At 45.2% G+C, this 24,929-nt stretch overlaps 1 protein-coding gene across 2 annotated transcripts in view; it reads left to right on the top strand.

Annotated features, from left to right (window-relative positions):
- Positions 1 to 24,929, top strand: part of MINDY4 (MINDY lysine 48 deubiquitinase 4) — a 67,172-nt gene that overhangs the window by 10,419 nt on the left and 31,824 nt on the right. For both annotated transcript variants that reach the window (XM_088150242.1, XM_088150241.1), the window contains exons 6-13: positions 9,496 to 9,554; positions 11,856 to 11,965; positions 13,127 to 13,243; positions 15,329 to 15,417; positions 16,664 to 16,765; positions 18,710 to 18,773; positions 20,881 to 20,946; positions 23,365 to 23,432. In XM_088150242.1, the coding sequence (XP_088006368.1) occupies positions 9,496 to 9,554; positions 11,856 to 11,965; positions 13,127 to 13,243; positions 15,329 to 15,417; positions 16,664 to 16,765; positions 18,710 to 18,773; positions 20,881 to 20,946; positions 23,365 to 23,432 (675 nt within the window). The remainder of the gene's footprint in view (positions 1 to 9,495; positions 9,555 to 11,855; positions 11,966 to 13,126; positions 13,244 to 15,328; positions 15,418 to 16,663; positions 16,766 to 18,709; positions 18,774 to 20,880; positions 20,947 to 23,364; positions 23,433 to 24,929) is intronic.

Below are 24,929 nucleotides of genomic sequence, written 5' to 3'. Positions count from 1 at the left end.
CTTGGTTAGTGCTTGGATGGGAGACCAAGTTTTCCTGGTGGTGCCCCTTCCAAGGCCAGGAAACCAGATTGAAAGTCGGAAAGGAAAGGAAAGGAAAGGAAAGGAAAGGAAAGGAAAGGAAAGGAAAGGAAAGGAAAGGAAAGGAAAGGAAAGGAAAGGAAAGGATAGGATAGGATAGGATAGGATAGGATAGGATAGGATAGGATAGGATAGGATAGGATCATGGAGGAAGGCAGACACAAATGGCTTCTGTATGGTAGCCAAGAAAATGAATATCCATTCCAATGAAGTCACTAGAACTTGAAATGGACACAACAGGGAGATCTTAATTCACTGGGGAAATGTCTCCCCTCCATTTCCAGAGACAGCATAGAAATTTGGAGATGCTGTTCCTGTGTAGTGCCCAAGACTATCTTCACGCCAACTTCCCCTTCCCCACAGTACGTAATTGAATTTTAAGCCTTTTCTTCCTAATACAGGGCATTTCAGGGGTAGCCAGGCGTTAGGAAGACCACGAGAGGGCAATCTTCTCAAAAGAATTCGGTTCCCCCCATTCTTTTCTTGGCAATCCGTTTTGGTCAGTAGCAACTGAGATTTATGGTCCGAACCATTCATCAAATCTTGGGGCAGAGTCGCCTCTGCAGACTGGGATATATCTTTTCCTGCAAAGTGCAATAGATTTCAAGGGTCAGGAGCTTCTCAGCTGAGTAAACAAGATAACAAGAAGAAGAGGATTTGCAGCGTTACGGGCCTGGGATTCTGGAAGGAAAAAAGGAAGGGCTTTTGTGCAATCACCGAGGAATAATCAGAAGGAATTGCCACTCCGTCAAATCAGCCATCAAACTTTGCACGGGCTGGTGATGAGGCTGCTAGGGATTGAAGCAGGAGCGTTATTTATTAAGTCCTTCTAACTAAGAGCAATGCAGTCCCAGGATAAATCAACCCCTGATAAAGCAATAAGTTACATCCTTATATTGGTGCATATTGATTGCATCATATTACAGAATAAAGAGTCCAATCAAGCTACCCAAAACTGGGTTTGCGTTTCCAGAAATGATCCTAAAGGCTCGGGAGATCTTGGCCCCGACTTCCTGACTTTTTCTCCCTTCTGCGAGCTCTACTCAAGAATCAAGACGCTCTCTTCTCGTTTCTTCATCCCCATTTTCCTTTTAAAAGCAACCGCCCTATCTTGGAGTGGGATATTCTTCAAAACACGCTGACAGCGCCGGGCAATCGTTTTTCCTCTGCGTGGAACGAATTGGAATGAGAACCGGAGCTGGACATCTAAACCAGGGTCGGAATATCAGAAGTGGGACCTTGGCCAAGAATGTCTGGTTGGAGGTTTGGGAGGTTTTGTTTTTTAGATCAGGCTGAGTTTCTGATCTGAGTTCTGATCAGAACAACGATTCTGAGTTTAATGTTAGGGCAGAGGTTTCCCTTGGCATTGTGGGCTTGGTTTTGGTTGAGAAATGTAGTCTAGAGGCAAGAAGAAGAAGTTGTGAGGACCACTGGCATCTGCTAGAACACTGTTTTTCAACCTTGGCAACTTTAAGAGGTGTGGAGTTCAACTCCCAGAATTCCCCAGCCAGCATGCTGGCTGGGGAATTCTGGGAGTTGAAGTCCACACCTCTTCTTTAGGCAGAATCCTTCTAATACTCCTCCCCTTACCATACTCGACAGCCCAGTATCAGTGGGAGAGTCCTTCAAGTTCCTGGGCTCTATACTTTCCCAAGACCTGAAATGGACGCTTAACATTACAGCCATCATTAAAAAGGCAGAGCAAAGGATGTTCTTCCTGCGGCAACTTAGGAAGTTTAAATTATCCCAGGAGCTCTTGGTACAGTTTTACAGGGGAATCATTGAGTCTGTTTTCTGTTCCTCTATAACGGTCTGGTTTGATTCTGCAACCGAACAGGACAGACTCAGACTCCAACAGATAGTTAAGTCTGCAGAAAGGATCATTGCAACCCGTCTGCCTTCTATAGAAGAACTGTACACTGTGAGGGTCAAAAGGAAGGCAGAGAGGATATCTGCAGACTCTTCCCATCCTGGATATAAACTGTTCCAACTTCTTCCTTCAGGACGGCGCTACAGGGCTCCATATGTTAAAACATCTAGACATCAGAATAGTTTTTTCCCTTGTGCCATTGCTCTGTTAAACGCTACATGACTCGATGTGTGCTGGACAGTGGCTTCTCCCTTTGAAAAAATCATTTTACTGTGTAGTGTTACTGTTTATTATTTTTCTGTTGCTATCCAAACGCCCTGTTGATCTTGCTGTTCGTCACCGAAGACAAATTCCTTGTATATATTTTATACTTGGCCCTTAAAGTATTTTGTATTGTATTTAAAGTTGCTGAGGTTGGAAAACACTGCCCTAGACCGAACTGGCTTACTCCTACAATAAAACCTAAAAGTGGTTTTTCGCAGCTCCTGAAATACCAGCACAAAACCTCATTGCTGGGGAATGGAGCCTTTGCCGTTGGCGTCCACGCGTGAAGAGCGGTTCACAGATCGCCAGAGATAGTAAGAAGGTCTTCTTGGAGAATTAATCGTAGTTCAGAGAATCCTCATAAAAACAAGAGATTTCGGGCCCCTTGTTCCTTCAGGGGATTATTTCCCATTTTCTCTCTTCCCACATGCCTACGCGTGGCCACACACTAGTATTTTAACTTGCATAGAATATTTTCCCTTTAATCTATTCCACTCAATGTACCGCCGTGTCTGAAAAGGTGCTTATTTGTTTCCCTGCTGTCACGCTGGAGACCACCTCTCTGCAAAAATACCGTGTTTCAGCCACAGGTTTTTTTTTTTTTTTAAATTATAATTCCTGCTGGATTTTTATTTAGACAAGGAGGAGGATCCCCCAGGTTCTGGAAATCATTCTTCCCCTCTCTCCCCCGTAGGCAAAGATAGGGCTGAGTCAGGAAGATTTTTATGGATTGATTTGTATTTGATGGTTGTACAACATTTCTGCGCCCCCCGATCGTCATAAACGCCGGGCGGGGGGGCCGGTAAGTAGAAGCAGCTGTACAACACCACCAAAAATAAAAGAATAAAAGTTCAATAAATGAGGACACGCAACTGTAGAGCAGAGTTTTTCCTGTGGTTGCCCAGCCAAGCCAAGGTCTGGATAATTTGCAAGCGCCTGGTCACCTTTGCCCGACATATTAAACACCTAAAACTGGATTAGGGAAGTTGCTATGTTCAAGGGCATCCATGGTGTGTGTGTGTGTGTCAAGATGGTGGCTGTGATCCTGGGACTGAAGCCCCATCCCTTCTTCACATGCCAAGCCACGCTTCCTTCCAGCTTTTCTTCCAAGCGCCTTTGCTCTGGGTGACTTTAATCGGAGTGGAGGCTCCCAGAATTCCCTGCCAGCAGGGCTGGTACCAGCTGAATTCTGGGAACTGAAGTCCAGGATATCTAGAGGCTCCCAGATCTCTTTGGTTTTTGGGAAGGGTAGAGTTCTGAGGTCTGAAAAGTGTGCTGTCTCACTGATAGGGGAAAAGGTTGGGCGGGGGGGCTCAGTCCCGCCAGCCTAATTTGCTTTTGCCAAATCCCTTTATTTATCCTTCAAAAAAAATAAAAATAAATTAAAGATGATCCCAAGCTCATAAGGCCATTGAATCCCACATCTTTTTTTGGTTTAGTTTGTTTTCTTCACATGGCACCTTGCAAGCTTTGTTCCTCCTATGAGATCTCAACCACCGCTGATTTTTAATGTTATTATGATCGCTATTATATGTCATCCCCTGCATATAAGTTTGCTGCCTTCAGTCCATCCTTTAAAAGAACTGCTGAAGTTCCCCTGACTGGGTAGATTTGAAGTAACAGACTGGAGGGGCCCCGTTTTTAAGCCTCATCTTGGTCCAGTCCTTCTGGTTTCTGCATTGGCTTCTTGAGGTGGCCCGCAGTGAGAAAGCCAGAAGACCTCCCGTCTACCTTGTCCTCGGATGAAAGTTGTCCGGGGACCATAGCTTATTTTGGAAATCCCTTTGTGCCTTTATTCAACGAGATGGGCTATTGTATGCCAAAGCCGTTGAGGAAATGTCCATCCGTGAATGAAACGAAGGACTTTCCCTACCAGCGCTGTGGTGGTTCCTGTAAATGCAGCCCCTCTGATGTGTCGAGATCAAAGGCAAAGTTGGACAATTGGAAAGAGCGCAGCTGGATTTGCTTATACAACGTGGCCTATTTTTTCCTGTCCCCTTTTGCTAGGCTGATAGATTGCTTCCTTTTCACAGCATGGTGGGGTCAGCGTGTACAGTAATTGGGACCCTCTAGTCAAATGAAAACAGTCTCCGTGCCAGCAAGCAGGCATCGTGCTATTCCCTTTGGGGGAGAACTGTAGTCTGCAAAATGCAGAAAAAGAATAGCATAAACTGAAGGACTCTGAGATTGTAATGGTACGTGGGAATGACCTTGGGAGACGGGGAAGAGCCACAGCCAAGGGAACAGTCAGATAAGAGGCAGCTGAACCTGCAGAAGGAATGGGGACCTGGCAAACATCTCAGGAGGGACCGTCCCTGGTTTCTTGGGCTGTAAAGGCAAAGGGGGAGAGATGTACTTTCAGACTTGCAAGATTGATGTCAGCCTTGTGAGGTAGTCCAGACAAGAAGCACACCCAGAAGTACTAGCTCTAACTTTATTGTAAGGTTACATTAACAGAACCTTGCAAGTCTGAAAGTACATCTCTTCTCCCCCGCTTGTCCCCTTTACAGCCCAAGAAACTAGGGAGGTTCCCTTCTGAGACGCTTTCCACACCCCCATTCCTTCTGAGGGCTCAGCTGGCTCTTATCCAACCGATCCCCTGGCTGTGGCTCTTCTCCCTGTCTCCCAAGGCTATTCCCACATACCATTACATCTGCCCAGAATCGCTGGGAGTCAGGCAGCATATACATTTAATAAATTATTATTATTAATAATAATAATAGTTTACGGTGAGGTCTGTCTGCATCTTTCTCTTCTTGCAAACCACCCTTGCTTTTATCATGCCCATACCCCAATTCATACACTGCATTTTGTTCTTTTAACTTTCCGTCCGTCTCTTGACTCCATCCAGCCACGACTTCCTTGCTCTTTCCATTTTTTCTGTGTCTCTCTGCTTTGTGATTCATTTCTCTTAGCAACAAGTGCAATGTGAAAAAAGGGCTCAGTTTTTCCTAAATGTTCCCCTGATCCAGAAATCCCATCCCTGGCTTTTACCAGGCATTCAGGTCATGATTAACAGAACGCCTGAACTGTTTTTGAGTGTTGGCACCAGAAGTTGGAATAGCTGAAGTCACATCCTGCTGGAATGGCCTTGGTGGTCTTTGGTGAGGTCACTGGTGGAGCTGATCTCCTGGTTTTGGGGAGGATGTTTTGGCTCATTATGTAGGACTGTTGTTTTCTGGTTGAGTGTGTGTGTGTGTGTGTGTTTTCTGTTCAGGTGGTCTGAAGGGGAGGGGCTTACACCTGCGGCTAATCAGGCAACCAGCTGGTGGGCGGATCTGCATTCCCTGGCTGGTGGCTCAGCCTTGCTCACACTCAGAGGGAATTGTGGAGTCTCTGGAGTTCTCTGAGCTTGGCTGTTTTCTTGCAAACGTTTCATTACCCGGCTAGGTCACGTCTTCAGTGCTAGAAGGGAGTGGGGTTTGCTCTCTGTTTCTATACTGTGGCCTGCCCTGCCAGTGTTGGTGTGGGTGTGGGTTATGTTTTATTTTATTTTTTCCCTCTGGTAGTTCCTTGGTTAAGGTATTGTTTACTGCTGATTGTATGTCTGATGGTAACCTTGGTGTTCATCTCGGCTTATCTGGTGATGCTTGCTGGTGAGGAGATGTTCTGGTCTTTTGTTTTCCTTTTTATTGTCTCTTTTGAACAGCGTGTAGATGTTGCTTATCTCTGTGTGCCTGTTGATGGGGATCAGAGGGGAACATCAGCCACTTGTGATCAGAGCAAGCAAACAGGAGGGCAAGTAAGGAAGAGGGTCACATTTTTTTAAAGACTTGCCAGGCTGGGTGAAGAGCATCCAAGGTTTGCAGAAAGAGCTCTCCATGAATGCTAACCCAAGGAGATCTCCAAGGAAGGTGGAGTTCAGGAACTTGTCCAGGAGCAGTGATGTTAGCCCTTTGAGGTAGTCCAGACAAGCACAACTAGGAGCACCAACTCTATTGTAAGGTTACATTAACACGATCTTGCAAGACTGAAAGTATTTCTCCCCTCCTTTCCTTTTACTCTCCGGAAAACTAGAGAGGGTCCCTTCTAAAATGTTTCCCACGCCCTCCCTCCTTCTGTGGGCTGAAACAGCTTTTACACGCTGGTTGTCCCATCTGTGGCTCTGCCTCCCGTCTCCCAAGGTCATTCCCACAGACCATTACAGGCAGAGACAAGAGAAAGGTCCCAGGGAGGAAGAAGAGATCCCAGTGCAAGTAGTGAGTTCACAGGAGTCAGGTAGGAAGAATGGATGAACCAGGAGGAAGTCCAGCTGGGGGTGACCAGCTACTTTGACAGTCTGGACAACGAAGCTGGCTCCAACCATCTGAGTTAGTTCTCTCATCCCAACTTCTCCAGAACAATGGAAAAGTATGTTAATTCCACGGGGTTCTCAACTGAAGAGGGAAAGGAAAGTGGTGGGATCGGACCCTCACTCCGGCGAGGGGCAGAATCAGCAATCTGAGGACCAGATGATTATAAGACATGACAGAAATTATAAGAAGCGCGCTGCCCATTTTTGCTAATCCAGATTGGGACAAACAACCCCTCTAGAAGAGGACAGACTTTTCAGAAGGTGACAAACAACTATAAAGCCTTGGGCAGGAAGATGAAAGAATGGGGGGCTTGTATTTTTCTCTTGTTTTTAATGTTTTTATTTCTAGCCACCCAGACTTGTTGGGAGTTGGGCAATATATAAATTTAACAATGATGATGATGATGATAATAATAATCATCCTCTCCGCCATATGGCAGGGCTGGAGAGGGGACCGCAGCAAAATATATAAAATATACAAATATATACAAAAATATTAAAAAATATACAATTTTGTTTATAAAAAATATACAAAATATGAAGACCTGCAAATAGAAGTAGAATGACTCTGGCAAAAGAAAGCAAAGATAGCACCAATAGCTATAGGTGCCTTAGGTACAATCCCAAAACATCTGGAGCACCATTGGAAGACCATCAGCATTGACCAAATCCCCATCAGTCCTTTGCAAAAGGTAGCTTTACTTGGAACAGCTTCCATCCTGCGATGATCCCTTTAACCCCATCAGACAACCACATCTGCCTATCCCAGGTCCTTGGGAAGGACTCGAGAGGTGGACAAAAATGCCAAATCCAGTCTAAACATCTGGCTGACTGTGCGGGCAACCATAGTAATATTCTCAGCTATCTTCTTTACTGATGGGGAAGAGCAAGCAGGGAAACAGAGTTCTGGAAATGAATAGCTGGCAAAAAAATAAATCAAGAAAAGTTTGAATTTCCAGATTATGGCCTACACGGCCAGTATTAGAAATGGGCGGCCTTTCACACCATACACTTTTTATTGAGCCTCAACCCTTTTACTTCCAGCTCACCATGGCTGGGCTTTGCCAAGTCCCGTTGGCATGTTCCTTCGGCCTTATGACTCATCCATAACGCCAGCGATTCAGTCTCCACCCTGGGGTGTACATGCATTATTCCAATCTGAGTCATGTTGTCTTGAGTCAACTCCTTATAATTTTCCTGGCCCTAAGCAAAGAGGGTTGAGGATTGATACAGAAGCCCAGGATATTGGTTCTCTTTTGGCATGGAGAGGAAATGCATCAATGAGAAAAGGCACAATAATTTATTGCTGTGGATAGAATAAGCAGGTGTCCATTGTTGGAGGAGAAATGAATGGAAACCAAACCTAAGGTGATCTTGGGCTTTCATCCCATTTAATTCTGAAACTCCTCCCAATCCTTGGCCGTAAACGGAGGGAAGGGATAGATTTTAATCCTAACTCCCAATCCAAGGTTTGCTTCAGACTGATGTGAAAGCAATCCAGTGTTCCAGGTAGGTAGGACCAGTACGTAGAACATGGCTTCTCTGTTACCAACCCCTTTTCCAGGCATCTCTGCTTTCTTCTGCATAATGAAGCAACATGTTGTGTAGAGAGTAAGAAAGATGACCTTGACAGAGATACGCCAGATTTGTTGGTAGAGCAATGAGGGGTGAAACATATTTTAAGTCCACAACAGACAGATAATATTTGGAAGCATCTCAGACAGACACCTCCCTAATTCACCGGAGCATAAGAAGTGGGAGGAAGAGGTGCGGCACAATCTGATTTGCAAGATTCTCTTATTCTAGCCCAGTGTTTCTCCACCTTGGCAACTTGAAGACGTGTGGACTTCAACTCCCAGAATTCCCCAGCTGGGGAATTCTGGGAGTTGAAGTCCACACGTCTTCAAGTTGCCAAGGTGGAGAAACTCTGGGCTAGCCAATCTCAGTAAAAGTAGTTTTGGCCTTCCCGTGGAGTTGATTTCTTCCTGTTGTATCTGTGTGTGTGTGTTTTTGTGTGCAGGTGTGCACTAGGAAACACAAGGATCATGTGACCTGGAGAGAGGAGGGCGGGGCTTAGAAGAAACCCACTGCCAACATTCCAAGCTACTGCACTGGGGGAAATTTTCAGGATTTTTTTTCCTCCATCGCACCCCATTGCAGGTGGCCCATTTTAGAACGGGATCCTTCTTTCGCCGGCTTCTCCCTCCATACCAGAATTTGTCCCATTCCGTTCAGTTTTCAGAGAGCGATCCTTTGGATAGACGGAGAGAAAAACGGACTGCCCGTCCCCTTGATGTGTCTCTTTCTTGCAAATATTAAAGAGAGCACTCAGTCTAAGCTCTAATAATAAGAAACTAAGACGCACCGATATTTGCACAGAAGTTAAAATATGAACGGCAAGTTTACTGCCGGAAACGACTTGGAAGTTTTTCACTTCTCTGTTTTTGTGGGTAGCAAAATGGGTGGACAATCGTAGCCCGGTTTGGGGGGAGAATTTCTGTCTTCTGCCTGCCCTTGACAGGTGGCCACCACATTTTAAGATCCCCACGCCCAGTAGCCTTGCTCAAAAGGAGGTTTCTCAGGATCAATACTACCTTTAATTCCATGTGCTGAGATCCACATGGTAAAGTGTGATTATAGGGTAAATATGGATCTGGGGGAGATGTTAAATTTCCATAGAAGAGAATATGTGTAGCTCAGGGTTGAACTGAGGAGTCCTTGGGGTTCTGAAGATGTGACCTAGCCAGGTAATGAAATGTTTGCAAGAAAACAACCAAGCTCAGAGAACCCCAAGGACTCCACAGATGTTAGGTTTTCTAGCCCCACGTTCAGAAATGAAAAAGCTATTCCCAGTCCCTGAAATTTGGCTCAGGAGATGTTTTGAACCTGGTTTTGATTCTCCATTCAACTCTTGGTCAAGTCCATCTAAATCTGGGCACTTCCCTGATAAGATTTGACCACCGGCCTGTTCGATCTTATTTCATTTCAGAAAAGCTCCAACATCTGCTTCCAGAAGAGATGAGCTGCACAAGGACGCTTTGGAGCTAGGTCAGTTCTGCTTGGTGAAATATTCTCTGTGTTGGGCTTCTTTGTCCTGATCTTGATATTTAGAAAACTCCAATAAAAGGATCTGTATACTGTACTCCTCTAGAAGTGAACTTGCGTAGTTATCACATTTCCATATGCCTTTTGAACCATAAGGTATTCCTAGCCTGTTGTGCAAATGAAATCATCATGATGTGAAAGGCGTAGTTTATGGCTATCAACGATGCATGGACTCTGCTGGTGATGTATTGACCTAACTGTGGTTAAGCATGGCATAGCCAAATCTTCCTGTTTTATTTTATCTGTCTCAGCCTCCCCAGTGTGTTTTATCTCAAAACCCATTGTAGAGTTGCTTTGTGAAAGACGGGCGGCCATCTCAATGTAACACATTATTATTATTATTTATTGGATTTCTCCCCCGCCCATCTCCCCCACAGTAGGGGACTCTGGGTGACTTACAGAAAACATTAAAACTATAAATATATCTAAAACACATCATACATCCAAAATTTAAAACTATACTAAAAAAAGGAAGATCCAAGAAGATGAAATCAATCAATAAATGAAATAGACAAATAAAATCAAGTTTCCATTAAAAATAATAATAAAACGGAGAAAAAAGCTATTTTAACTTCAAATATTAAAATGCAAACCCTGGGATTATTGAAGGGATTAAATTTCAGAGCTGCTTGCAAATCAGTTTGGAAAAAGAAAAATCCAAAGAAAATTTCATGCTCTGGAGAGGCCATAAGATGCTGCTGGTTTACCACAAAGTCTCCATAAAAACAGATGGTATAGAAGTTCTACATTAATAGAATAGATCAGTGTTTCTCAACCTTGACAACTTTAAGATGGGTGGACTTCAACTCCCAGGATTCCCCAGCCAGCTGGGAGTTGAAGTCCACCCATCTTAAAGTCACAAAGGTTGAGAAAGACTAGACTAGATTATAAGCAGTTTTACAGAGAAAAAGTTATTTTCTGGAACACACTCTGCAACGTGGAATAAAGGTTGAAGTGACATACACCTCCGTAAATGGTCCAGAGAAAAAAAAGATCGATATATTTATGTGTTAGATTTATATCCCCCCTTTACATTCAAAAGCTCAGCCTGGGGTCCATAGTTCTCCCTTCCCTTTTTTTTCTCCTCAACAACCTTGTGAAGTAGGCTGGACTGGCAGAGTGGCTGGCCCAAAGTTACCCAGACTGATTCTGTGGCTGAGGATGAACCTTGATCTCCTTGGCGTCAGTCCAACCCCTTAACTGCTACGCCCGCTCTACCCCACACGAGACTATGCAGCAAACCAAACTCAAACTTAGTGGAAACTCTTGACTGAACATTGTGCCTATTCTTCCAGGAATAGGAGATGCTTGATAAACCCCATCCTTTCCTAGTCTCAGCCCAGAATTTTTCCTGAGCTCCTTGTTTTAGAAAGACCAGATTTTTTTCCTGTCTCCAGCAAAGGGGGCAGCTGGAGAAATGTGACTCTGTACATGACCGAGAGCCATGTCTCATTCACATGGATGTCTACTGAACGTCAGAGTCTGCAGTTGACCTTCCCAACAAAGCTTTGTTTTACAATCTACTGCTGGGGGACAGGAACCTGCATGGTTGACTTCTGCTACTTCTGGAGGCTGGCTGGACCCCACGTGATACTCAACTGTAGAAAGCCAGTTGAGGATGATGGGGTGAGGTATCATTGCAAATGGTTAAACCCCAATGATACAGAACCCCGTTTGGCGCTCTCTAAATGCAGACAAAAAAGTCTGTTTTTCCCAAAGCCGTCTAGACTGTTGCAATGGACAGACGGATGGATGGCCATCAAGCCGTTTTCAACACCTAGCGACCACATAGATAAGATTTTCTCCATGAGACCCGTTGGTGTAATTGGCTGAAATTGCACAAACCGAAGCCAATTTGCAGAACTCAGGGGTATCGCTTATGCCATTCCTTTATTTATTTATCAAATGGTCTTTTGCACAACTGAAAAGAGGTGCGTGTGATCTAAAAACGTCAAGTAGGGAATTGCACCAGTGATACCAATTCATACCTGGGGGATGTTTGGCTTCAATAAACAACCCCGACCCTTCCCTCCATCCGTTAGTCTGTAACATTAAAATTTCGGTGTATTTTTGATCCCCTGTTCTAGAGCAGTGTTGTCCAAACTTGGCCACTTTAAGATGAGTGGACTTCAACTCCCAGCATGGCTGGCTGGGGAATTCTGGCAGTTGAAATCCACTCATCTTAAAGTGGCCAAGTTTGGACAACACTGTTCTAGAGGTTGACTTCTCATTTTCCCCTATTAGTTGATGTTGAGGATGAAGAAAGCTGGGAGAACCTGGGAAGAGACCCTGAACCTTTGGCTCCGTATACGTGCCAAGTGACATCCAAGCCCGTCGATTTCATTCTTGCAAAGGTAAGCCGCGCGCTCAAGTTGGCAAGGGGCCGGGCAGAATCTGAATGGCAGACGTGGTTGCCTTTCTCCATGCTAATTCTCAAGGGCTCTCTTTGCTGCTATTTGGCCTCAGCTGAGCTAACTGGGCCAAATTGCCCAGTAAGAATTGATTGACCAGTTGCCAGCCCTGCAATTTGTAAATTAGAGAACCTGGGCAGTTATTCAACAAACTAAGATTTTATTGCTGAGGCCGGTATGTCAGGCTAAACATAACATATCATGTCGGCTTTCCTGAGTTGAGGATCCAGCTATTGTGGTCTGTCTACTGTGTTTCATACTGTTCGTGTCACCCCAGCCCAAGGTAGTTTGGTCCATGAGCCACAATTAAGCAAACCATAGTTTGACCCCAAAGGCCCACGCAGCCACTGAATTACTTTTGCCTTATACCCATTTTTGTCATTCTTGAATTTGCCGAGTCTTTCTGTCCAGCTTTTTCAGCTATTATAAAAGCTTTATCATCTCCGCTCTTCTTTTTCGCCGCCTTTCGATTAAAGCAATATTAAACAAATAAATCTCCTCCAGCTAAAGGTGGTTAATGCCTAGCTGGAACTCCGAAGGTGAGAAACTTTTTGCTGCCGTTCCCCCCTCTCTCTGCAATTTTCCTTTCAGCTCAGCCAAACCGGGGTCATTTCAGTCACACGCAGCTCAAAAGAGTTTGCCGCTTGGAGAAAGGACCAGCAAATGCTCCCAGAAAAAAGCTGTGCAGGTTAGGATTAATTATAGATCCCTGACAGCAGCAGTTTTCTGGGGTTTTTTTTAAACAACTAGACTCAAAACTACTTTCTGAGAACGATGGGCAGCATTTGAGTGCCGGTGGGATCTGCAGCCAAACCTTGTTTGGCCCGCCATGACTCGGTTTGGCTGAAAAAACATTGTAAGGCAAAGGAAAAAGGACAAGGAAATGCCAGGTTAATGCAGTATTTATAGCCGAGAAGCGAAGAGGGTGACTCTGTATGTTCTCCGGCTTTGTCTTCCCTGATTTGAAATGGGGTCTCTCTGTCTCTGTCGTGGACCTGTCTGTTATTTTACGTAGCTTCCAAACGAAGGTAGAGATTTCCTCTTTCACGTTTGCTCTTTCTCCCATTTCTCCCCCCCCCCTGCTTTTTTCCCCTTTGAACAAAGGATCTAAAAACCCTGCTCTTTGGCTCCAGTCTTGGCTGCTTCAATGAGGAATGGAAAGTCCAGAGCTTTACCTTTAACGAAAACCCTGAGCTGAAATACGGCCTCGTGCAAAAAAAGGTAACGCGTTCCCATCACGCTTCCCCAATTGCAGAGGAGCTCTTGCCCACCCGAGCCGGTAAACTTTGGCTGCAAGTGACTTTCCACTGGGCCGAGCCAAGCCCGTTTTTGTCCCCTCCCTCCCTCCCCACGCCCCTCTGCTGGGGAGTCTGCAGATGACCGCAGAGAGATTCCTTTTTGTATCATGCTTTGCTTACCTGCAAAGGTGCGTGGCGTGTGAACTTTCCGAGAAAAGCTATTCAGAAAGCATATGGAGGCACCCGGAGGCACTGAGGTGGTTTTGGAGCAGCAGTATGTAACTCCAGAAAGTGTGCTGATGCACATCCAGGTCAAATAAATAAATAAATAAAAACCAAAGATTTCGCAGCTGGGCTTGCAGTATTTTCTCATCAAACCAATAGAAGAAAATAGAAGACTGGGCCAAGTGTGTGTGTGTGTGTGTGCGTTTAGTACAATTTGGGTGGGATGGGATGATGGGAGTAAACCGATGAGAATTTCTGATGTTTTAGTCCCACTTTGATTAGATCCCAGAACATGGTACAGGTAGCCCTCGACTTACGACCATTTGTTTAGGGACATTTGAAGTTATGATGGCACTGAAAAAAGTGACTTAAGACCAGTCCTTGCACTTACAACCGTTGCGGCATCCCTGCAGTCATGTGATCAGAATTTGGGTGCTTGGCAACTGGCATGTATTTACAACAGTTACAGCATCCTGGGGTCACATGATCGCCGTTTGTGACCTTCCCAGGGCGGTGTCCAACAATAAAATCAATGGGGAACCACATGATTCACTTAATGACTATGTGATTCATTTAATGACCACAACTAAATGTCGTAAAATTGGGTAGAGTCATGTGACACTTCACTTAACGACTGCACTGCTTAATGATGAATTTTCCGATCCCTATTGTGGTCGTAAGTCGAGGACTACCTGTATCCTTGTTCAGTCATTCAGCAGCAGTTGCAAAGAGAAGGATATGGTCTCTTGTTCATGTTTGTGAATTCTGTGTGTTGTACTGAAAGCATGAAAATAGGATCTTCTGTACCTCCAGTTGTGCAGGTCACCAACTTATAGCAAATCCTTAGTCACTGTGCAGCTTTAAATGGGTCAAAGCCCTCTTTAAATATCCAGCTGATGGCACAGATGCAGCTGTGGGGCTAATGAAAATTCAGTAGAGAATTCAGCTCAGAAATTCTCTGGCATTTTTTTTTTTTTACTGATTCTTATTTAATGTGAATAAAAGAGAATTGGCTTCTGTAATTCCATCAAAGTGGAAGACAATTTGGAAAAATTCTTCTGGGTGGAATGTGATGCCTTTTGCACTTCTTCAGTGATGCACTGGCCAAGGGTGTGCGTATGTGAGTGTCCTATCTTTTCATGGCACTCACCTGCCTTCAGGGCTCTGCACCCTCCCTGGCTTCCCCTAATTCAGTTTGGTCCCAAGGGAAGAAATCAGGACGGAACTGATCCCTGATTCTCCCCCCACCCCCATTGCCAGAGCTCCAGTAAAGGGGAAAATGAATTTAAAAATTCTCCCTCCTCTGAGACATTCAGAGAAACCTTCCACCCGGTATCTCTGCCCATCGATTTGGTAGAGAATTTGCAAAGGCCCCTTCCATCCAGTTGCAATTCAGAAGCGTCTCGTATGGATCAGTAGTCCCCTGGGGAGGAACCCCTCCAGCCCCCTCTCTCTAACCCCAGTTCTTACTGAAGGCAGGGTTTCACTGGCTGCTTCACTTCAAATCATCCGGCGGGGTTGTTTCTCTCGCCCTTCGCATCTTAACCATCAGAAAACCTAGATGTTTTTGGTTTCGACGGTCAGGATGCAAAACAAAGCTGCCACGTGTCTAACCTGGGGATTGGCTCAGCCTCTTCAGGAAAAGATTCGGCGACCTGAGCTTTTAATTAAGAACCTGGCAGCGTCAGATTTCATTGTGCCTACAAGGGTCATGGGACAGCGGTCAAAGACAGGGGGTATGAAACAAGGGGTGGGAGAGGCTGGCAGAGAGGCAAAAGGCCTGCAAACTGCAAACAACTTTTACACACATTGTTTGCCTCCGTTCTTTTCTGACCCTCTCTAGGGTGGGCCCTGCGGGGTTCTGGCAGCCGTTCAGGCTCACGTCCTGCAACATCTTATCTTCGGTGACAGTAACAGGAACAACACTGTTGGGTAGGTCAACGCTCCCGAGGGCCCGGCAGGTTTTCCATTCAAACTCAAGGGCAATTCTCCTCTATTGTCGTGGGGGAAATGGGGTGATCCTGGTCATGACCTCGTCGGCGGGGTTGAACGTGTAAGCGGAGGAGTTCAGGCTGATGACAGAGAGGGGGGAATAGGACTCTCGCCCCTGACCTCTCCAGCTGGAATCTTCTTTGTTTGCCTTTTGCAAAAGGCAGGCGATCATGGCGCCTGGATTAATGCAGAGAAGTTCCAGCTGGAAGGAATCTCAGTGGGTATATGGCGTGTGCACGTGGGTGCATTCACACTCACCCAGGCGTCTCCGGCAAGCTCTGTCTTGGAGGTCTGTCTTGGTGACCCTCAAGCCCCACGGATGCACACTATGCTTGGAAGGGTCATTTCCCTCTAGACAATGAAATCAACCACCTGCTCAGTGCAGCAACATTGGGCATGTTAGATAAGTAGTCTTCAACTCCCAGAATCCACTAACTGGGTGTAATGATATGTGGGAAAGACCTTGGAAGATGGGGCCAAGAGACGCTACCAAGGGAGCGGTCAGATAAGAGACAGCCTAGCCCTCAGATGGATAGTGGGTAGGGCAAGAGGCTCAGAAGGGACCCTCCATAAGTTCTCGCGTTGTAAAGGTGAAGGTGGAAGAATTGTACTTTCAGACTTGCAAGATTCTGTCAATGTAGCTTTACAATAAAGTAAAATTAGCTCATCTGCTCGTGTTTCCTATCTGGTCTACCTAGTAAGGCTGACCCTGAGGGATTCTGGGAGTTGGACTTCACACATCTGAAAGTCGCCCAGGGTGGGAAATGCTGCCTCAGACAAATGGAGGGGGCTTGCAGGCATTTGCAAGGAATGCTGAGGCCCGCAAAAGCTGGAGGTGCCCTCAAGTGGAGCCTAGAACTGACCTGGCGACCTTCCCAACTTCCATCACACCGGATGTGCTTGCAAAGGGAGAGCCTGACAGCCAGGCAACCCTGCTGAAGGAAAAGCTTTGTGCATCAAAGTTGTGCTTCAGATCCCAACTTGAGGATCTCCTGGGGCAAGAACGGTGTGAGCCTTGGTTCTCTGGGCATCTCTGACTACAGTTCCCAGCAGCCTTGGCCAACAAGGCCTGTGGTCTGAGATGCAATATGGAAACCAGCAAAATGCTCCTCTGGCCACACACTACCGTCCTTGACTGTAGGTTTCCCTTGCTACTGATGACTCTTTCTCTTTCTCCAATCTGCAGGTGTCTTCGGCCGTCAGACACCGAAAGGGCCCAGTGCCTCATTCTGGCTCTCGCCAGTATTTTATGGCGTGCAGGGGGCAATGAGAAAGTGGTGGTGACCTTGTAAGTGAGAGGTACATTTTTTTAAAAAGTCTATCATCATGTCCATGAAACCTCTTCTTGTCCTCTGTCCCAACCCTCTTACTCCTCTGATTTTCACATTTTCTTTCTGGGCATAACTTTCCCCAGTAGGAGATGTTGGAATTATAGAAGATCCCCCAAAATGGAATCTTGTAGCCTCACTGGTCAAGAAAGTCCATTGCAGTATCAAGTCATGGAGGAATAATTATGAGACAGAGGCTTTCTTCAACAATAGCTAGTTATTACAGATTTTCCTGTGCAGTGGGCGAATAGATTTATGTTCCAGCATGCCCATTCAGAATCTAATTTGGACGATTCGCCCCTGATCAACAAGAGCAAAGCAGCTCCATTTGCCACAGATGTTCCACCCACCCCTGTTCCTCTCCCCGCCAGCCCCCAAAGTTAAGTAATATTCTGCGTCACTGATCATACGGTCTTCATCAACGTCATTTGAAAGTTTTGGAGGCGGCGATATTTGTGCAAATATTTGGGTTTCCCAAACATTGCTGAGACCTTCCTCTTTGTTCTGGATGTTGGTCTTTTGGCTGCTGGAAGATCCACACCCAGATTATTATTCATAATTATCTTTTATGGCCATCTGGAAGGTAGCCTCTAGACAACCTTGGCCAATCTCAGGAAGGACAAACAAGGTCAGATGTAGTTGTTATTTGGATGGGAGATCACCAGGGAATCATGGAATCCGAGCTGGAAGTCAATCTGGTAGCACCTTTTCCAACAATCAAATTGTAATAACATTTGTTAGTTGGATGCCTTTTAATAAAAATCGGATGAAGCACTACTAGATTGCTCCTGATTTTTGGCTACTGTAGGCTAAAATGGCTCTCTTCCTGCAGTAGAGCTAGAAGGGATTTTAGAAGTCCCTTTAGGGCAAGATCCACCAGAGCAGTGTTTCTCAACCTCAACAACATTGTGTGGACTTAGATGCTGGCTGGGGGAGTTCTAGGAGTTGAAGTCCATGCATCTTAATGTTGTCAAGGTTGAGAAACTCTGCACTAGAGCATGTGTAATGGATGACCAATGGAAGGTCCCACTGTTCCTGGGAAGGTAGTCTAGATTGGGAAGTTAAAAGAAAAGCATGTTGCAAGAAGGCCATGGCAAATCAGTTTATTTCGATGCCCAAATCCTGCACTGATATGTTCATTAAGTCACCAGGACTGGAACTTGACTCAAAAGAGGTCTTAACTTGATCTGTCTTTTACAGAGAAGGGGAAAGAGATTCTGCTTTTTGTGCAGAAGGTCCAATGGTATCATCCTCTGCCTAAAAAGTATCTCAGATGAAGATTGCAGGTCTGAGGACCTGCTTTGTATGGAAATACCTGCAGGTAGCATGGGTAATGCAAAGACCACTTTCTCCAACCTGTTGTCCTCCAGATATGTGGGCTGTGACTCCTATCAACTGCCATGCTAATGATAGATGCCAACACATCTGGAGATTCAGGTAGAAGCTCTCTCTCATCCTCCAGAGAGCCGCTGTTAATCAGAATTAGCTGGAAGGACTAGCCATGGATGGTCGCAAAGTAGCTTTTCCATGTATTCGTCCTCAAGTTATGGATTCCATAAGTTGGCTCTACTAAGTTATATCTTTGGTCTCACTAGGACAGAGGCAAGCAACCCACTAAAGGTTAACCCTCTCAAAGTTGTAAACTGAAACTCCTATCAGCCAACCCTCAGGAAATATGAGAATAGTCATTCAAAATACCAAGAGGACACTAACATAGGTCTGCCAAATCATGTGATTGTTTCTTGCCCTGCAGCTGCTGTTTCCCAATTTGAGAAAATTAGAACGAACTCAGCCTGTGAACCCTGACCCTAAGCCTGTTCCCCTGAAATCCATATTTTGGTGGGAAGTTGTCTTATAAAGTGCCCTTGCCTTCTACAGCGGTTTTGTTTTCCTGACCTTTTCAGGTCTACAGGAACACAGCAGTTCACGCCTGCAGGGAAATACAAGCCAGATGGGATCTTAGAAATGGTACATTTTCATTTAGACTTCTTCCTCCCTCTCTCCCTTCCTCCTATTTTCCATCATCTACTGCTCCCCTCCCCTCCCCTTCCTCTCCTTCGGTCCCCTGTCTCCCCTTCCCTTCCCTTCCCTTCCCTTCCCTTCCCTTCCCTTCCCTTCCCTTCCCTTCCCTTCCCTTCCCTTCCCTTCCCTTCCCTTCCCTTCCCTTCCCTTCCCTTCCCTTCCCTTCCCTTCCCGTCCCTTACCTTCCCTTCCCTTCCCTTCCCTTCCCTTCCCTTCCCTTCCCTTCCCTTCCCTTCCCTTCCCTTCCCTTCCTCATGGAGCTATAATGATTGTATGTTGGGTCAACTGTGTCCTATTTTGAACAAGCGTTTTCCAATCTGTGGGATGTTACCGAGGTTGTTAAGAATCTTAACTATCTATCAATCAAGGAAGACATTCTTCTAGCCCCACACAGAGAGAGAGGGAGACAGAGAGAGGGAAGCTAAATCAGAAAGATATGTTCAGTGTCTGGAAGAGGATGAGAAACCAGATGAGCATAAATTAAGTGTTTAGGGTTATCCTCGTAGTAATTTAAATCCTTCTGACCTGGTGATTTGGATTTTGTACGTGTGAGACATGCAATGCTGCAAGGCAAATGTGAGAAACGCACCCTATTTCTGTTCATCCCCAGCTAAGCGGCTGTTGAAATGGGAGAAAACAGAGCCCAACTCCTGGCAGGAAGACCATCTTGGTGAAATGTTGAATCAGCATGCCGTGACCCCCATTTGGAGATCATATGTGCAGTTCTCTGAAAAAGCGTTCTTCTCCCTTTCAGATGTTCTGACTTTTTGCCTCTCTTTGCCGCTGAACATTATCAGAAGGCCAGGTGGCCCCTACCGATGGGTAGCCTAAATGAGCAGACACCGCCAAAGTCAGGTGCCTGTTTCATTTATCTTAAAAAGAAAATATCTGAAATGCCAGTGGGAAAAAAGTCATTGCCCTCTTGGATTCAGAAACTGGTTTGCAATAAGTGCAACTATGTAATTGGTGATCTTGCATCGCTGGATAGACCTTTAGGCCCATCATTCCTCTATAGCTAGGTCTTCCAACTTATAACATTTGAAGGTTTTCTAGCACGAACTGCTCATTTCAGGTCCTGCCACAATATTTTTATGGGGTTTCGGGATCACCTTGATGTCCCCCCCAAAACGATCTGGCCTAAATTTCCAGCCCATCCTTTGGGACTTGTTTTAAGGGTGAAAGTAGAAGTAGGAAACCCCTGGAAGTCAGTCCTCTCCTTCACTTACTTTTCAGCCGAGTCCCAACATTGGGCTGGAAGCGCATAGCACATCATCAACCTTTGGTTACTGAATTTCAGCAGCCTATCCTCAGAGTACAAGGGCCCCAAAATGGCCTGTTGGAAGCTGCATATAACTGACAGGTTACCAGTGGCCAACTCTTGAGTTGGATGGTAGAAATTACCCAGTTTGCTGCAGGTGTGATATCACCTCTGCTGTGTTGTTCAACTGCTTTTCTTAGTAATCAAGTTCTCTGTAGAACAGTGTTTCTCAACCTCGGCCACTTTAAGATGTGTGGACTTCAACTCCCAGAATTGCAACTGGTGGGGACATGGCTGGCTGGGGAATTCTGGGAGTTGAAGTCCACACATCTTAAAGTGGCCGAGGTTGAGAAACACTGCTGTAGAGAGTAAGGGAGAGGACCTTGACTTGAGAGCTGTTCTCTAGACAAAAGGGGCTGAAACATTTTTTAATCCAGAGCAATATGATAACATTCGGAAGCAGGTCAGACTGACACCTCCCTGATTCCCTGGAGTATAAGAAGCAGGAAGAGATCCAGCACAATCCGACTTGCAAAATTCAATTATTCTAGCCCATCTCAATCCAAGTAGTTTCAGCCATCCGGTGGAGTGGATTTCATGGTCTGGTCTACCTCGTGGGGCTGAGTTAATGCTAGTCACAGGACTCTCAGCATGGCACCTATTTCTCTTCCAACCAAGGAGAATTGGGACCTTCTGCTCCAGAAGAGTGTCATTTGGGTGGTTTGTCACCTAGATATCGATGTTTTATATTTGCCTGGATCTCATCCCCCTCCCAACTTTCCCCCTTTGTTGCAGCTTACGTTGTACCTTATCACAAAATACGAAGATCTGCTGAAGTTCCTGCAACAGAATATTCATCAGGTATGAGCTGGCCGGGCAACAGTCCATTCTGTGAGGGCCCCCTTGAAAGATACTGTATGTCTGATTGTCGCTTTTGGTTGTGTGTTTAAAACCACCACGCCGTGCTGTCTCCAATGCAACCGGTGGGGACATGTGGTTTAGACATGGCCCTTTCCTGCCCTTAAGTTTATTTATTGAATTAATCAGACGGATAGCAGGATAAAAGGATTAAGCCCTCAATGCAAATACATTAGAAGAAGACGAGAAATAAAAGAGTGCAATACTGTATGTTCGTCTGCTAGATTTAGGCCCTGCCTTTCCTACAGGAGCTGCAGATAGCCCACTAATGTTTCCTCCTATTTTTCCACACAATGATAACCCTGTGAGGTAGGTGGACCTGGAAGAGAGGGTCTGACCAGGAATATCCAGGGAACTTCCATGGCTGGAGGCCTTCCCGCTCGTACTCCAGCACCTTTACCACGACATGAAAGTGGGTCTTTGTAATAAAGTAGCAGGAACATCCAATAATGCACGATCTTCCTTTAAAAAAATATATATATATATTTTATGTTTATATTATATATATATTAGAATGTTTCAATAGGATAAAAGTAAAAAAAAATTAAAGAAAAGGTAAGAGGAAAAAAGAAGATAGGAAGGAAGAAAAGAAGAAGTGAAAAAAGAAAGAAAACACAGAATTATGACTTCCGCCCTTCTTTCCATCGAGTAATTGCCATCTTAATTTTTCCTCTTCCTCTGTACTCCTTTTTTATCCCCAAATCCATAAATCATCAATTCAGTCTTCTTTCCACAGAAAGTCCATATAAGGTTTCTAGTCTTTTAAAAAAGCCTTGACTGTTTTTCCCCTCTTGACCAAGACATTGTCTCAAGCGGTACTTCAGAACGATGTGTGGATGGAACAGGGTGAATTTGATTCTAATGGTTTTACCTGATCTGATCTGCATTCGCTCATCTCGTTTCGGTTTGAAAATTAAGCAAGGGCAGGCTAATGAGGACTTGGAGGAGAGGCCACCCAAACCAAGTGGTCCTGATGCACGTCAGAAAGGGGTGGAGTTTTGATCATGCTGCTGTGTTTGCCATCTTGTCTTTTTTTTACACCACCACCCCTTTTTCCCTCCACTATCCCCATGGACACCCCTGCTCAGTGCAGATAGCAAAGGTAGGGAGGGTTCGGGTTCACAACTGAGATCACCACAAAGTTGCAATGCCAAGGTGAACGTCCTTGTTAGAATGGTTAAGGTGGAAGAGGTTCACCTCTTCCAACCTTCAACATTCATAGAGCTTTGTTCCCAACTGGTAGTAGAAACAAAGTTGTCTGCTCAAAACCACAATGACGTCCTGGCCATCGTGACCCTGTCGCACAAGTAACCCTTTTGGATGATGCAACAGGGTTGAGCCAACTTCTGGTCTGTTCTCAGACATGGAGGCTCACCAGGTGATGTTGTACCCCAACTTGCTGGATTGTTGGGGAAAAAGTGGGAGGAGGGAACACGAGTTTTGCCACCCTGAGCCCCTGAATGAAAAGCAGGTTATAAATTTAACCAATAAATGAATAGCAACCCCTCGTTTCTGAACGATGTCGAAATATAGAATAAAATCAGAGCGCTCTTAAAATACGTTGTGTGGCTTAAGAAAGATGGGATAGGGCCGATGGTTTGTCCATCTCTGATGTATATTAGACAACCAGTTTGGTGTAGTGATTAAAAGCACCAGGCTGGAAAGTTGGGAGACCCTGAGTTCGAGTCTTGTCTTAAGCACAAAGCCAGCTGGGTAACCTGGGGCCAGTCCCTCTCTCCCAGCCCTAGGAACCAGACAAGGGCAAACCACTTTTAAAAATGTCACCAACAGAAGTGCCTCGATTGGTCCACATAGCTGCAGAAGTCAAGGCTGACTTGAAGACTCTAAAAAAAGTTGTATCAGGGAGAAATTTAGGTAAAGTTCCTAATCTTCAATAGATTAGATTTCTCTCTAAAGGAAATTCTTATTTTATTGTTTTCAGTACAGGGAAATATGTATTCAAAGAAAGAAGCCCTTTCTGCACACACGTGTGTTTTCACCAGCCATCTGTACATTTATTCAACATGGGTTTATTTGTATCATGGATCGGCCGCCCTGTTCCGCATACATTCTCTGCAAATGCTTAGGACAATTGAGGCTAATAGCCAAGGATGATTTTAACAACAGCAACGTTTGAATTAAAGAGTCAAGAGCCTCCAATAAGCGCAGCTCTCCATGTGAGAACAGCCCTCTCAATCAGGCCATCTCTATGCCAGAAAGATGTCTAAAATATTTCAGGAGCGATGAGGAACGAACGCACCCATTTTTGGTTCAGCCACAGATGCTTTGTTTGGGAAGGGCCCTATCAGGGCCATCGTTCAAAATTGAGTTGTTCATCCTTCCCCTTGTTCTGTCTTTCAGTTTGAAGCCGGTCCACACGGGTGCATTCTTTTGACTTTGTCAGTGATATTATCAAGATCCATCGATCGGTGAGTATATGTGCATTTCGTTGAGAGAGATGTAAATCATGTTAAGCTCCTGGTGTATGTTGGAAAGATGGACAGCATGACCAACTCTTCAAAGAATGTTTCAGCTTACCATAGATGGAATTCCTTAGGCCCAGGTTTCTTAGAAATGGTCCAGGCTGATTCTTCACAGTAAGCATGCATGCATTCCTAGCTACAACATCCAGATGAATGCAGATAGGGAAGCGACATCCCCCAGGGGAAATTTCCATGCTGTGGACCATGGGCTCACACTCTGGCACCTGACTGACAAGGAGTCTGTAACAAGACGGCTTGTATAAAGTAGGTACGTGTCTTCTCTGAGAACGATGGATTTTTCTTTGCCAGGAAAGTCACCTTTCTGAAATTTTCACAGATTTGTGAAATTAGTTTGTCCAGTGTTTCTCAACCTTGGCAAGTTTAGGATGGGTGGGCTTCAACTCCCAGAATTCCCCAGGCTGAGAATGATGGATTTTTCCTAGCCAGGAAAGACACCTTCCTGAAATTTTCACAGATTTGTGAAATCAGTTTGTCCAGCGTTTCTCAACCTTGGCAAGTTGAAGATGGGTGGACTTCAACTCCCAGAATTCCCCAGCCTGAGAAAGATGATGGATTTTTCCTAGCCAGGAAAGACACCTTTCTGAAATTTTCATAGTTTTGTGAAATCAGTTTGTCCATGTTTGTCCATGTTCAACTGATGGCTGGGGAATTCTGGGAGCTGAAGTCCACCCATCCTAAACTTGCCAAGGTTGAGAAACACTGAGTTTGTCAACCTAATTCCATGGGTGTCTGGGCAAGAGTGCCGAGAGGGTACTTGAAGTCATGCACATCATGACATCACTGCGTGAAGAAAATGATGCAATGGCACCATGGTGCACAGGATGTCATTACAGCTTCTTCCTGTGCCTAATTCTTGGGCTGCAAAACTCTGAGATACCAAGGAAAAATCCTGTGTAATTGGAAGAGCAGCCAAACTCAAGCTTGAATGCCGTTTTATGGGCTGTTTTAAGGGTAGTCTATCCCCAGATCTGCTTCCCACACTCCTTAAGGTGGGGGTGGAAGATCACAAAGTAAAGGTAGATAGATGCTGGGGAAAAAACACAAGCTACACTTCAGTCCAGCTATGAGGTCATGGATAGATGTTCACAGACAACTGTCAGTAATTCTGATTCACCCCAACTCTCAAGTAACACAATTGACTTGAAATCGGTTCCTCTAATCCCAGATATCTGGTTCTTCTTCCTGCTTTTTTCCCAACTCATGAGGACATGCAGAAGGGGACACCACATCCATCATTACATCATCACACAAATGAGGGATTTGTGGGATGACATCGTGATGGATGTGACGTCATCATGGCTGCTCCCGGATACTTCTGTTTCTACCATCAATTAGCAACAAATCTATGTTAATGTTGAAGGTTGGAAGAGCTGAATGTCCTTAACCGATCTGATAGTGATGTGTCAGGCCATATTTCCTTAC

This window comes from Python bivittatus, unplaced genomic scaffold (genome assembly GCF_059951505.1).
Source record: "Python bivittatus isolate LINGU-HERP-01145 unplaced genomic scaffold, Pbiv_v1 ctg000610_np1212, whole genome shotgun sequence".
NCBI lineage: Eukaryota > Metazoa > Chordata > Lepidosauria > Squamata > Pythonidae > Python > Python bivittatus.
Note: the sequence above shows the minus strand (reverse complement) of the source record. Positions and strands in the feature narration are given on the sequence as shown.